The sequence below is a fragment of the Candoia aspera genome, chromosome 2, assembly GCF_035149785.1.
Source record: "Candoia aspera isolate rCanAsp1 chromosome 2, rCanAsp1.hap2, whole genome shotgun sequence".
NCBI lineage: Eukaryota > Metazoa > Chordata > Lepidosauria > Squamata > Boidae > Candoia > Candoia aspera.
The window spans coordinates 102968817-102981556 of record NC_086154.1 but is presented as its reverse complement, the minus strand read 5'-3'; the positions used below and the strand labels follow the sequence as shown (position 1 = coordinate 102981556).

Here is a 12740-nt window from a genome sequence, read left to right as displayed (position 1 = left end):
CCAATCTATCCCGGAGATGGGAACGCTTAAGGACTGGCCAATTTCTCCAGCCTCTAGATGAGCTCATTTTTCAGGTATTCTAACAGGCTAGCTGACTAGGTGGTGACTTTACAGTCAAGTAGGCATTTGCACAGATCAGCAGTTCTTCAGAAGCAATTCACTTTAATTATTGGAGGAAATGCTTCCATAATTTACAGTCGGTGTTATATTTCAAGATAGTAGTCTCCCAAATTTCTGACCATGACTGTTTTTAGAATTAAGCCAGTGAAAAAGTTCAAGGCCCAAGTATATATGAACAGAGATCCAGAATGCTAAATACTTAATTCTCTAACAATATATTCCAGTTTCCTAAAGGTGTTGTTTTACTCTCCCTTTCTGAAAGCCTCATCCTAAGAAATGTTTTAGTCACAGAAAAAACAGTAGAAATCAAAGCTACTGCTACTGAAGTTCTGTTCAGCCAGTACAGAAGAAGCGTTATTCTGTTCTTTCTTTCTTTCTTTCTTTCTTTCTTTCTTTCTTTCTTTCTTTCTTTCTTTCTTTCTTTCTTTCTTTCTTTCTTTCTTTCTTTCAACATTTATATAGCCACCCATCTTGTACCAAACTCTGGGCAGCTCCCAACCAAAAAATAAAATAACTCTTTACAATCAAAAATATTAAAACCAAAAGTATTGAAACCAAAGGACGTGGCACTGTAGCTAAACTTTCCCATGCAGCCCACAACAAGTTCATCTCACCGATCTCGCCCTATCTTAGCATTTGGGGGAAAAGCCAGGTCTTGAGCGCTTTTCAGAAGGTTAAAAGAGTGGAGGCCTGCCGAATTTCAGGGGGAAGGGTGTTCCATAGGGCAGGGGCTGCCACGGAAAAGGCACACTTCCTAAGTCCCATAAGATGGCAACTTTTAAGGGAGGAGACATGAAATTCAGGCAAGCTTCTGGGTCTAGCTTATTAAAATGTCTCTCATGAAAGACAGTAAGATTTTATGAAGAGACTAGTGGGCATCTCTGCTAAATTTCAGTTTCCTAAGAATCAATCTTTTGAAGCCTATGATTTTGAACATGGACTTTTGCACTGTAATTATAAAAAAATGTTCCATAATTATTGTGACAATTACAGTGCCCAAATACTTGGGCCCTTATTACAGCATGGTTCTCGTTTTCCCTTTAATTTTTGCTTTTGCATCAACTTTTAAGGATGTCCAAGGATAGGTAACTCACAAACAGAATAAATAGGCCCACATTTTAAGTAACTGAAGTTCTCATTTTTATCCTGTGTGCTTAAATCTTGTACTCAGATTTGTACAGAACAACAGTAAAATGCTAAGGCACATGGAGTTTGTAGTGCTGAGTGATTACTTGCTTATCAGCACCTACAGCACTTTCAGCCTTGTATCATCTAAATTGCATGACTACCACAAGATTAGTTTCATGCATTTCTACTTAATAAACCTGCACCAGAAACATGGTAAGGTAATGTTCAGGTGTTATTTTTTTAAGTACTATTATAGTTCTGCTCTTCAGTTCTCACCTTTTCATTTATTTTATTTAAAATACTTCTATACTTCTTGAAAGCAAAGAATGACTGCTTTAGGAAAATCTGCAGCCACTTCACCTGATTGTGCAGGATGGTAAGGAGGCAGTTAGTCCTTCAGATAGTCACAAAGAGCTTTATAGTTGTAACCAGCTTCCTGGATTGCACCCAGAAGCCAGCTGTCAACCAGTGCACCTCACAGAGCAGGGGTATCACATGAGCATACACAGGCATGCCTGTTACTTCTTGAGCTGCTGCATTCTGGACCATTTGTAGCTTCTGAGTGGTCTTCAAGGGTTGCCACATGTAGAATGCATTGTAGTTGTCCACTCATGGAGTGACTAGGGTATAAGTGGTCAAATGGAGGGTTTCCCAGTCCAGGAATTTAGTCTGAGTAAGTTGCACTCTCCCAAGTTATGATTTGAAAAGTAATGCTTTATTCTCTTCTAAAATAATTCAATTTAGTTAATAACCCTTGTCATTCTGTTCACCTAGAAAGATCATTGTTCGTGATGATTTCTAATTAACCAGAGTATTTATGTGGGCAACAATTGAAGGGGGCCCACCTGAAAAAAGAGTTGGCTAAAATGAAGATCAACCTATACTTTGGCTGGGGGGTGGGGTGGGGTGCGGTGATCCTTTTGAGAATGTTACATACAAATTTTCTTGTTCCATGCATCATGATAATAGTAATAATGATAATACATGTAATGTTTGGGCATCTGTCACCTGATTTTATCACTCCCTTGTATAAAGCAAGTATTTAAGAGGTTACACAGGCAACTAAACTGTTCCTTGGAGCTCTGTTGTGTATACTTTTTACTGCCTTATGGCAGGCTGTTTTTGTTGCAAGTGATTTACCGGCTGTATATAATAACAAACAGAAAGTTCAGCCAAGTTGTTGTTCTTACTGTTATTATTATTAAAATTTGTTATGGCCGCCTACTCCAGAAGACTCTGGGCAGCTAACAACATCAGAATATACAGTTTAAATAGTTAAGAACAGAATAATAAAATATAACTGCCCAGACTAAAAAGCAACCCTAACAATAAATGTTTCCGTTATCTGATTATCCATTCTGGCCATTGTATGAGCAATCGAATACCTTGATTTCTCTTGCAGGAGCACTAGTGCTTGGAGGGATTCTCTACTCCTGGCAGTTCCCTCATTTCAACGCCCTGAGCTGGGGCCTCCGTGAAGATTACTCCCGAAGTGGCTACTGCATGATGTCTGTCACTCACCCTGCAATGTGCCGGCGAGTGGCTCTGCGTCACTGCCTCACCTTAATTGGACTCACGTCACTGGCTCCTGTCCTGGATGTCACCACATGGACGTTCCCCGTAGTTTCTCTTCCAATCAACTTATACATTTCCTACCTTGGCTTTCGCTTCTACAAAGAGGCTGACCGGGCCAGCTCCAGGAAGTTGTTTTTGTGCAGCCTCTGGCACCTGCCATTGCTCATTTTGCTTATGCTGGCATGCAAGAAGTCGTTGCCCAACGAGGACAACCCAAAGAAATCTACAGCTTGAGATTGCCTCATGTTGAAAAAGTCATGCATTTTGAAATTAAAGAGGCTTCAGAAGCTTCCCTTCAGAATGGTGTGTTTTGATTAATCATGGCAGATGGAAGAAGTTGGTGTTGATATGCTCTGAATCTTTTGTGTCCAGTTAACACAATGTTGTTTATTTTCAAATTAAATGATTTCATTTGAGGCATATTTATGGCTCTTGGGTTTGACTATTGTGATTATTATTAATTTATTTTATTGCTACCCCACTCTTTCAAAGGTTCTCAGCGTACTGTAGTGAGAATATTTTTTAAAAATAAATGTTCAATAATACACTTGGCATAAAACAAGTCAAAAAAGTACAAAGTAGTACTCTTTGTAATGCATTGTACTACAGCATTGTAAAGCCATCATACCAAGGCTAATCCCTTTTGTGACAAGAGCAACCAGTAGTACATCTGAGACGATTATATCTGTCTATAATTCCAAGCAGTACACCCCGTACTTGACAGAACCGATTGTTTCTTGAACTACTTTCCGAAGCTTGAAAAACTATGGACTGCTACCTACAGAACTCTTGTTGTCCCAGTAGCATTGTCTAAGTGACCCTTGTTGTCCCAATACCATAATGTTGTGTTGTATAAATGAAACAGCCGCATTTCCATTTGCTTCTACCACCTCTGATATTTTGGGACTAACTCCTCTCTATGATTTGTATATTTTGAAAGACAGGTCATATCTCTTCAGTCAAATGACTCTTAAGATGATTTGGCTAGCAAACTGTATGTCAGATGTCTTTACATGAAACTTGTTGATTGGCTTACACAACAGAAGGTGTTGACTGACAAACTGGCTCCAAGCCAGATGGTTAACCTTTGATCAATGCATCTTATTGCACAACTTGGTAGAAAAATACTCCAACTGCCCAGGAGGAACTCCTTACACCGCCTTCATTGCTTTAAGGTTGACTTTCAAACTCTAGAGTGAGGCTCTAGAGGAAACTGAGAGCCACCTCTATAGGTCAACCTTTATTAAGGTAGATCGTGATGCTGTATGAGAATATCTCTTTGCAGGCAAGGTGGAGCTACTGGAGGGCTCTGCTTCAGTTCCCATTCTGAAGGGTATTAAGCAAGGGTTATTTTTACCCCACTTCTATTTAGTGTTTACAGTGATTCTGTTGAAAAACCATGTCCAAAAATGAGGTTCACCTCTTGAGTGCTAAGCAACAATCCCATTTCCATCTTACAATATGCTGCTGATGTGTAAACCTTTTACTAATTCGGGAATTGGTCTTCAGTGAATTCTGCAAGCCTTTGTAATATGTTGTCATGATGAAGACCTTGAAATAACTACTCTAAAAGAAAAGTGATTCTATCTTTTAACTGTTGTACAAACTGCCATCATATGTGGAACATCCCTGGCAAGCAGATTGAACAGGCCATAGTATTTAAATACTTGGGAATTTACTTTCAATCTGCTACTGTGGGGAAATATCAATCTCATAACTTCTCAATTCATACCCAGGAGGCTTCCAAATGCTATTACGAGTTATGCCAGATGTAACTGCAATACAGTTATTTTGTTTTAGCTCCTCTTTGCTTTGTTTAGAGCAAAGGTGCTGAGCCTACTGACTCTTCATATTGTACACAATAATTGAACACAGAACATTTGTGCTGGGCTTCAATCACAAGAAGCTGATTCTGTTTTAGGCCCTGTCCCTGGAATCAGAATATTATAATCCAGCTCCCAAGTCTAGCTATCTGACCGTGTTTTTAACGCAAAGAGTTGGTAATCCTATGAAAATTTTGCTCGCCTAATAACAGCATAATTCTTTGGTACTATAGGCCTACTACTCTTCACTCCTATGAACATATTTTCATGCTGCCTGGAGCAGCATTGTTTCCCTGTGAACAAAAGCAGGAAAGATGACCTCCACTAAGGAGTATCACAGAGAATCAAATGTCTTATTGTGTGCAGAGAGTCACTGCTCTCCCAGTGTAGTTCCCTGACTTCCATTTCTCTTTCATGTTATACTTCATCAAGCACCCTTGATGTAAGTTGGAATGCTAAATGGAGGGGATCAGCTGGGTTTGGCAACAGAGAAAACATTTTGAACCAATCAGGAAATAACCTTAGGGTGAAACCATTATGAATGAATAACCACAGAAACAGAAGCTTGTTCACTTTATATGCCAACCTTGTTTATGGCTTCAAGATGTTAGGTTAGTACAAATAGTTTATACTGCAGCATAATTTTAATGTTTTTTATATCATCAAGTCTCAATATTCCCAGTGCTATCTATACACTTTTTAAAAAGTATAAAATAGGTTCCTTAATCACCTGTAATGTTGCTGTCTGATACCAAGAAATAAACCACATATAACCAATAGATTTTATTTAGTCTCATCTACAGCTTATTCTGCAACATTTCCCAGTGTAGGATTCAGATTTAAATTAGCCATACTTGGTCACACTATGGAAGTCACTTTTTTGCACTGGTTTAAATAGAAATTAAATTGAGCTAACTTACAGTGCAGTCTTTAGTCCTGTACTAACATCCCAAAAATCATGTAATAGAATGGTTTCCTCCTCCAAGGAGGGACTGTGATTTCAATGGGGAAACTAATAAAAAGCAGTCCCTACATCCATACTGAGTAATGGTATGCGTAGTAGCAACAGTAGTATTTGCCTGAAAAAAAGTTTTTGCAACTGCATCTCTGGCATGCAGACCTATCTGCTCTATGCCCAGCGGATCATCTAGGTTCTCCTCAACTTATTTGTACTTGCATTGTGCAGTGTACACACCATTATTAAGATCAAAACTAAACCATCTTACTCCAAACAATCAAAATCTGAATAGAAGACACAGCCATGACATGATTCACCATATTACTATTTCCCCAGGAAAAAGCATCTTCCATTTACTGTGTTTAATACATTACAGTGCAAAACCTTTCTCCTTAATTTGAATAACTTTGTGGTAGCTATAGTCAGCTCACTAGCAAAACTGAGGAATTATATTGAAGTTTCCCAATATCAATTACCCATTACTTTCTCATTAACTGGTCAGATACTAATCAAGAATTTTAATACTTCCAAATATTAACTAAGAATTCCATAGTTTAAGTGAAAACAAAGGTCCACTAGTTGAATGAATGACAGTTTCGCCTATGTAGTCTTTCTTTATGCTGATTCTGCATCAGTGTGGATAAACCCCCTTTAAAGATATGAATGTTTATATACTTGAACATTGATCTGAAACATCATCTGGTTGTCATAGCCAGTGATCAGCTTTTTACTTTAACTATAGTGAAAAGGATGGTTATCTATGCACTTTACTGGATTTTGCTTAGGCTTTCCAGTCCTGTGCACCTGTTGTTTGGTATGTCTAATCTGGGACTGTTAGAGATCTTCACAAAACAAGTATATAATGTTGATTATGTTTTAGGTAGAGCTACCACTCCTCAATGGCATAAATATAGACAAACACTAGAAGGCAGCAAAGAGATCCCCACAGACACAAATATACACACTTAACTCTTTAGTCCCTTCTAGAGATGGTCTGAATTTTTGCAGTCCAGCTCTGGTAGCCCCCATCTCAGCTATTTATTCAATCCTACCTTGGCTGAAGCCTACAGTACATAGGTTCCAAAGGAAAGACATCCACATCACATATTGCATATGGATTCATACATCATGCTCAGCCATTGTTATTTTAAGCCACAATTGGATCAGTGCACAAAATTCACAAAGCCAAAACCATGCAAACCACATTATAGCTTAGTACAGTGGTTCTTAAACTAGGGGTAACGGTGCAATTTGTAATTGCTTGATTGTGAGTCAAGGATCCAGTATGGGGCTGCTGCTGCTGCTGCTGCTGCTGAGACCCTTGCGTAAATCAATAGAGTCTGCTTGGTTTTTCGTTTTGTTTTCTTTCTTTGCTTTTTTGTGGGGGTAATGAGATTAATCAAGACTGGGGAAAGGGGTAATTGGGCTAGTTTAGGAACCACTGACTTGGTATGTTGTATAAACCAGGCCGCAGAGATTTCCATCTGCTTTTCTTCCCAATTTGAGAAATTTCAACTTCAAGGGACCTTCTGCACAACAAGAAAGGAACCTCTATATTCTCAAGACATTGGCAGTATTGGACAGTGAGTTATTTTCAGCACTACGGTGGAGTTAAAATTGCTGTAAAACTAGAGTTTGTTCTGAGATGCTGTGCCTTTCTTTCTTCACAGCTCCTAAGCTTCAGGTCCTGCAAAGGAGATGCTAAAGTGACAACTGTGCAGCATTCCCTCGGTGGCCCAGAGAGAAGGAGCTGGGTGATCCTGACCAGAGTTGTGCCCATTTTTCTGTTCTCTTCAGCACAGGGGAGCTGGAGCGCAAAGTGCCAGGCTGAGAGTATGTTTTTTCTTGCCTATTTCCTTTTTGCATGGAGAACCTTTGGACTTTTGTTGTGCAGAACCTAAGACAGACAGGATAAAGCAGTGATTTTTCCTCCTGGTTCTTAATATTTCATATTGGCAGAAATGAACACAGTCATGGATCACCTTTAAATGTTTCTGAGGATTTGGGGATTGAAAATGACAGTTTGGGTCAGTGGCAGTTTAGATGTGCCTCAAGGGAAAATTTTGAAATGGGAAGTGCCCATTGCATCACTCATTTCAGTCAGTATGTGAGTTAATAGTGCAGTTATCTTGTCTTTTTCTCTCTTTTCAAAGAGAAACTAAGTGAAAATAGAAGTTGCATTTTTGGTCTCCCCAACTGTAGGAGTTATCCTGAACACCAAATGTTTATAGCAACATGGGAAAGACTAGATAGTTCTTGTCAATCATTTTCTCATCTAGTGCCCTGTAAATGTGTGGGGCTACAAGTCCCATTATTAGCAGATTAGCAAGGATGGTGGAGTGACAGAAGCATAGTCTCATACAGTTGGAAGAAGCCACTGAGGTCATCAAGTCCAACCCTCTGCTCAGAGCAGATATCCAGTTTGAAGCATCTCACCCTGATGACCATCTACCCCAGTGTTTTTCAACCTTGGCAACTTTAAGATGTGTGGACTTCAGCTCCCAGAATTCCCCAGCCAGCATTTCAGGGTAAGGCTGGGGAATTCTGGGAGTTCCGGAGTTCTCAAAGCTGGCTGGGGAATTCTGGGAGTTGGAGTCCACACATCTTAAAGTTGCCAAGGTTGAGAAATGCTGATCTACCCTTGCTTAAATGCATCAAATGAAAAGAAGCCCACCATCTCATTCAGTTAATTTGTTCCACTATCAAACTGCTTTTTATGTTAGATAGGCCCCACGCCCACCCCATTATGTTAAATTTTCTAATACTAATTCCCATAACTGTATTATTCCATGTCCCAACCTCTAGTATCGGAGAGCCAGTCTGGTGTAGTGGTTAAGGCACCAGGCTAGAAACTGGGAGACTGTGAGTTCTACTCCCACCTTGGGCACGAAGCCCAAGTTGTGTGACCTTGGGCCAGTCATTCTCTCTCAACCCTAGGAAGGAGGCAATGGCAAACCACTTCTGAAAAACCTTGCCAAGAAAACTGCAGGGACTTGTCCAGGCAGTCTCTGAGAATAGGACATGATTGAATGGATTTAAAAAAAAATAACTCTAGAATGATAGAGAACAGGTCTTAACCTCTGGGTGACATCCTTTCAGCTATTCAGAATGGTATTATATCACTCCTCTTCTTAAGGTCAAACATGGCGAATAATAAATACTATGTACCTCACTCTAGTAACTCAATGAACCAATAGCTTTAGGAGCATCATGTCCCATACTAATACTTTCTGAAAAAATACACCTTCCTTGTAGAGCAATACATTTATTATGCCATTATCTTATATCTGCTATACTTTATACCTAGGGGAATTGGAATGCCAAGAACCAAGCTGCATTATTCATCCAGAGAGTATATTAAATTGTAGACAATTTGTAGACAAGGTGGTTGCTCCTGCCTGTTGTGTTCTGAAGAAAGGCCAAAATGTGACCACTTCCCATTAGCTATTTAACACCTCATTTTTATGCTTTGAGAGAGATAGGGAGGCTCTGCTACTTTCAGAATTCTTGTTTTGTTTCGGGGGAAAAAAAAACATTTTCAGCTGAACTCCGTGGAACATGAAATGGAATGAAAGGCAACTTCCTTTTGCCTGCAACTAAAAGACTGGATGGTGTTGAAAGTAGAGGAAACCGTTACAAGAGGAGATCAAACAAAGTGAACTGGATTTATTTAAGTAAACTTGGGAGCAATGTGGTGTTATGTATTATAGTGAAAAATAAGAAAATGAAATGTGACAACGAAAAGCATTCAACATGACACATTGGAAAGGAATACCAAATGCAGAATTACCAAACAGGGAGGAAGATTGTCTAGCTCTAACATTACCAAGAAGGAATTAGAAGTCATGGAATAAATCTGAAGTGGAGCCAGCAATATAATATTTCTTGAAACACAACATAAACTATCTGCAGTTGTTTCAACAGCATACCAGCTTGCCAGACAGGAGAAGGCAATAGTGTTATTTGATTTGGCACAGTTGAGATCTCGTGTGCAGTCTCATGTCTAGTTGCGGTCACCGTATTAAAAAGAAGATTAAACTAAAGTGAAAAGGGTGGAGAGCTGACATTTTGGAATATAAGATGTGGAAGGAGAAACCTGGGGACAGTGACCTGAGGAAAAGAATGGAGAGACCAATCAGAGCTTTCTCCAGTAGCTAGAACACTCTCCATAGCAAGAGGGGAGTGTGAGAGTTGCACTTGATACCTCTGGAAAAGAGAGTGGTAACAAAGCAAAGCACGGTGCCTTGATAAAGGCCTACTTCCGCCTCTTGCCTGAAGTGGTTCATTTCAGGTGGAAGGTAAGGCATCACAGTCACACCAGAGATATTGCAATACTATTCTTGGCTGCTAATCTTGGAATCTGATTTGTATTGAGGCCACTGCATGCCTTTCTGTCGGTTTGGAAAAGGGATGCTACTTAGATGTAGAATGTGTGTGTGTACACACACACACAAGCACATGCGCATGCACCAAAAAACATTGGTTCAATCCCCATCATCTCCAAGGTTATTATCTGCCTTTCCAGAAGAACCAATGCCTGTCACTGTAATAGTACTAAGCTAGATTGGCTGATGGACTGATTTAGCAAAAGAACACTTCCTACATTCCAAAGCTGAAGAGTTTGTGCCAATCATACTATCAATCAATCAGTCCTGGGCACAGAAAAACAGATTCCAGTGTAATGGTTCTAGACTATTCTTCTCTGATTTGCCAGTTTACAGGTAGTCTTTGTTTAGCAACCACAATTGGGACCAGCAACTCAGTTGTTAAGTGAAGCACTCACTAAGTGAAACCCCAGCTGTGCTTACAATCTTCCTTCAGCTTTCCTTTGCTTTACAGACTTGTGAAGGTCGTAAATGCAAGATTGGTTGCAAAGTTACTTTTTCGTCACCATCTCAACTGAACGGTCGCTAAATGAGGACTGCCCATATTATTTGTAGGAAACTTTCTAGTTTGTTTGTTTTTTAATGAAAAATAGGACATCACACCATAAGATTGGGGTAAATAAGTTGTTGGAAAACACTGCAATAGTGAAAGCAAATTTCTCAGAGAAGTTGTAGAGTCTCCAGTTATAAAAACTTTTAAGGAGGAATGGATGAAGCTGACTCTGATCTTTTGCATGGTATGCTAAGTTTTAATATTCTGGTAACGGGGGTGGGTGGATGGGTCGTTTTCAAATTAATATCTCAGAGCAGAGCTGTGTTACTTTATTGCCACCCAGTTATGGCTTGAAGAAATGTCATGTTTGAAAAAGACAGACTTAAATAGTTTTTAAAGATGAGGGATGAGTTTTGCTGTGTGGTCTTAAAGGGCTTCTAGCAGCAATATGCTAGCCTTGCATGGAGAGAATTTAAATGAAACATTGAAACCAGTTTTCCTTCCGGCCCACTTCAAAAGACTGTGGCAATGTGTCCGCCGGGGTCTCCCTCACTGCGGGACCCAACAGGAGATGTGAAAACAGCTGTTCGAGCCAGGCTGGAGCCTTTTCAGACCCCATTTCCCCCTTGCTAATAATTGTCTGTGCTCCGTCATCTAGAGAGGAGATGTTGCATGTTCTCTCCCAGGTATTCTAATGCTAATTTGTTTGGCTAAAAAAGAGAGGAGGCTAAACAGATGTGAGCCGTTTGGTTTGGTTGTACTTCATTTATTAGGAAATGCAAAGGTTGCTGGGGAGGAAATTAAATTTTACCTTAGCTATTCACCAACACTTCATATTTCAAGAGAGGCAGGGCAGCAGGGATCGCACTCCATAAATCAACCTTGTTCTTTAAAAGAAAAAGAAAAAGACAGAATAAAGCAAACATTTGATAAATCTATGTCATTATGTCTGCAGATCAAAGAGCTTTGCATATGTATTTATGCAAGTGGCAACTTAGGAGACAATAATAACAAACGTAGAACTCCGACAGCTTTGCAAAAATAAAAATTAGCCTATTCTAATCTGTAATTATCTGGGAAATGTGCAAGGTAAGAGGTTGCTGGCTGTGAAGCCTTTAAACCTATAATGCCAATAGGATGGAGCTGCGTTCATTTGATTGCCAGTAGCAAATTCCAAACCTGGAAAATCTGAAGCTGGCTAATATTGCTAAATGGCATGCACTCAGTTTAGGTCTGGCTTAATATTGAAGCAACATAAACCAGTATAACTGATAAATAAAAATCAAATCATTCATAATGCAGTCTTGCATCTTTCACGGAGAAGACGTTCATACTAAAATCCTACATGCTCTGATCTGAATCCAGCAGCCTAAGAAATAACACATGAGAGCCAGCTCAAAGCTTTTCTCTTGTGCTTTGCTTTATTCTAAGGTGGGAATTCTGTAAATTCTATAAGAGGGGGGTGGAAATCAGGCAACATACCCATAGAGCTAAAGAATCACATTTTATTTGCAAATCTACCCTATGTGTTAGTTTATGGTTCTGCATATCATGTAAAAGTGCAGACTGGGTGAATTCCCTAAAGTATGGTTTCATTTAGACTGATCTTACAAAAGCATGGCCCTAATCATATTTGTCCCAAAGTAAGGCTGGAAGTAGTGAGAGCCAGTTTGGTGTAGGGGTTAAGACATCAGGCTAGAAACTGGGAGGCCATGAGTTCTAGTACTGCCTTGGGCACAAAGCCAGCTGGGTGACCTTGGGCCAGTCTCAGCCCTGGGAAGGAGGCAATGGCAAACCACTTCTGAAAAGCCTTGTCAAGAAAACAGGCACTTGTCCAGGCAGTATCTGAGAATCGGAAACAATTGAACTGAATAAAAACGGCTGGAAGTAGGGCTGGAATTCAGAGAGATTTATTCTGAAGTATAAAAGCACTGGAACTGGAGCAAGTGAATATGAATCTTGGGAAGTACCTCAGTTTAACATATATATGTTAAATTCACAAAAGTTTTTGATTCTTTCTCTTTCTAAACCGCGAAAATCATGTACTTGAACTCAAGAAAGATAAATGGTAGGAAAGATAATTTATTGTATTTGTTCACACACACCCTCCCCTTTTCTACTTGCACTCAACAACAATTGTCCTCTGTTGCCTCCTGTTCTCCAGAGCTGTTCTAAATATTCCTACCTTTTGATTCTCTAACCCTTACCTCAGGCAGCATCCACACTCCATCCATCTCACTAAAAACATTCCTTGACAT

The 12740-nt window shown here is 39.7% G+C and overlaps 1 protein-coding gene across 1 annotated transcript in view; it reads left to right on the top strand.

Annotated features, from left to right (window-relative positions):
* The window catches only part of LOC134489760 (protoheme IX farnesyltransferase, mitochondrial), a 143137-nt gene extending 139892 nt beyond the window's left edge, over nt 1-3245 (top strand). The window contains exon 7 of the mRNA XM_063292626.1: nt 2651-3245. Within this exon, the coding sequence (XP_063148696.1) occupies nt 2651-3057 (407 nt within the window). The 3' untranslated portion in view covers nt 3058-3245. The remainder of the gene's footprint in view (nt 1-2650) is intronic.
* Nucleotides 3246-12740: the final 9495 nt, after the last annotated feature.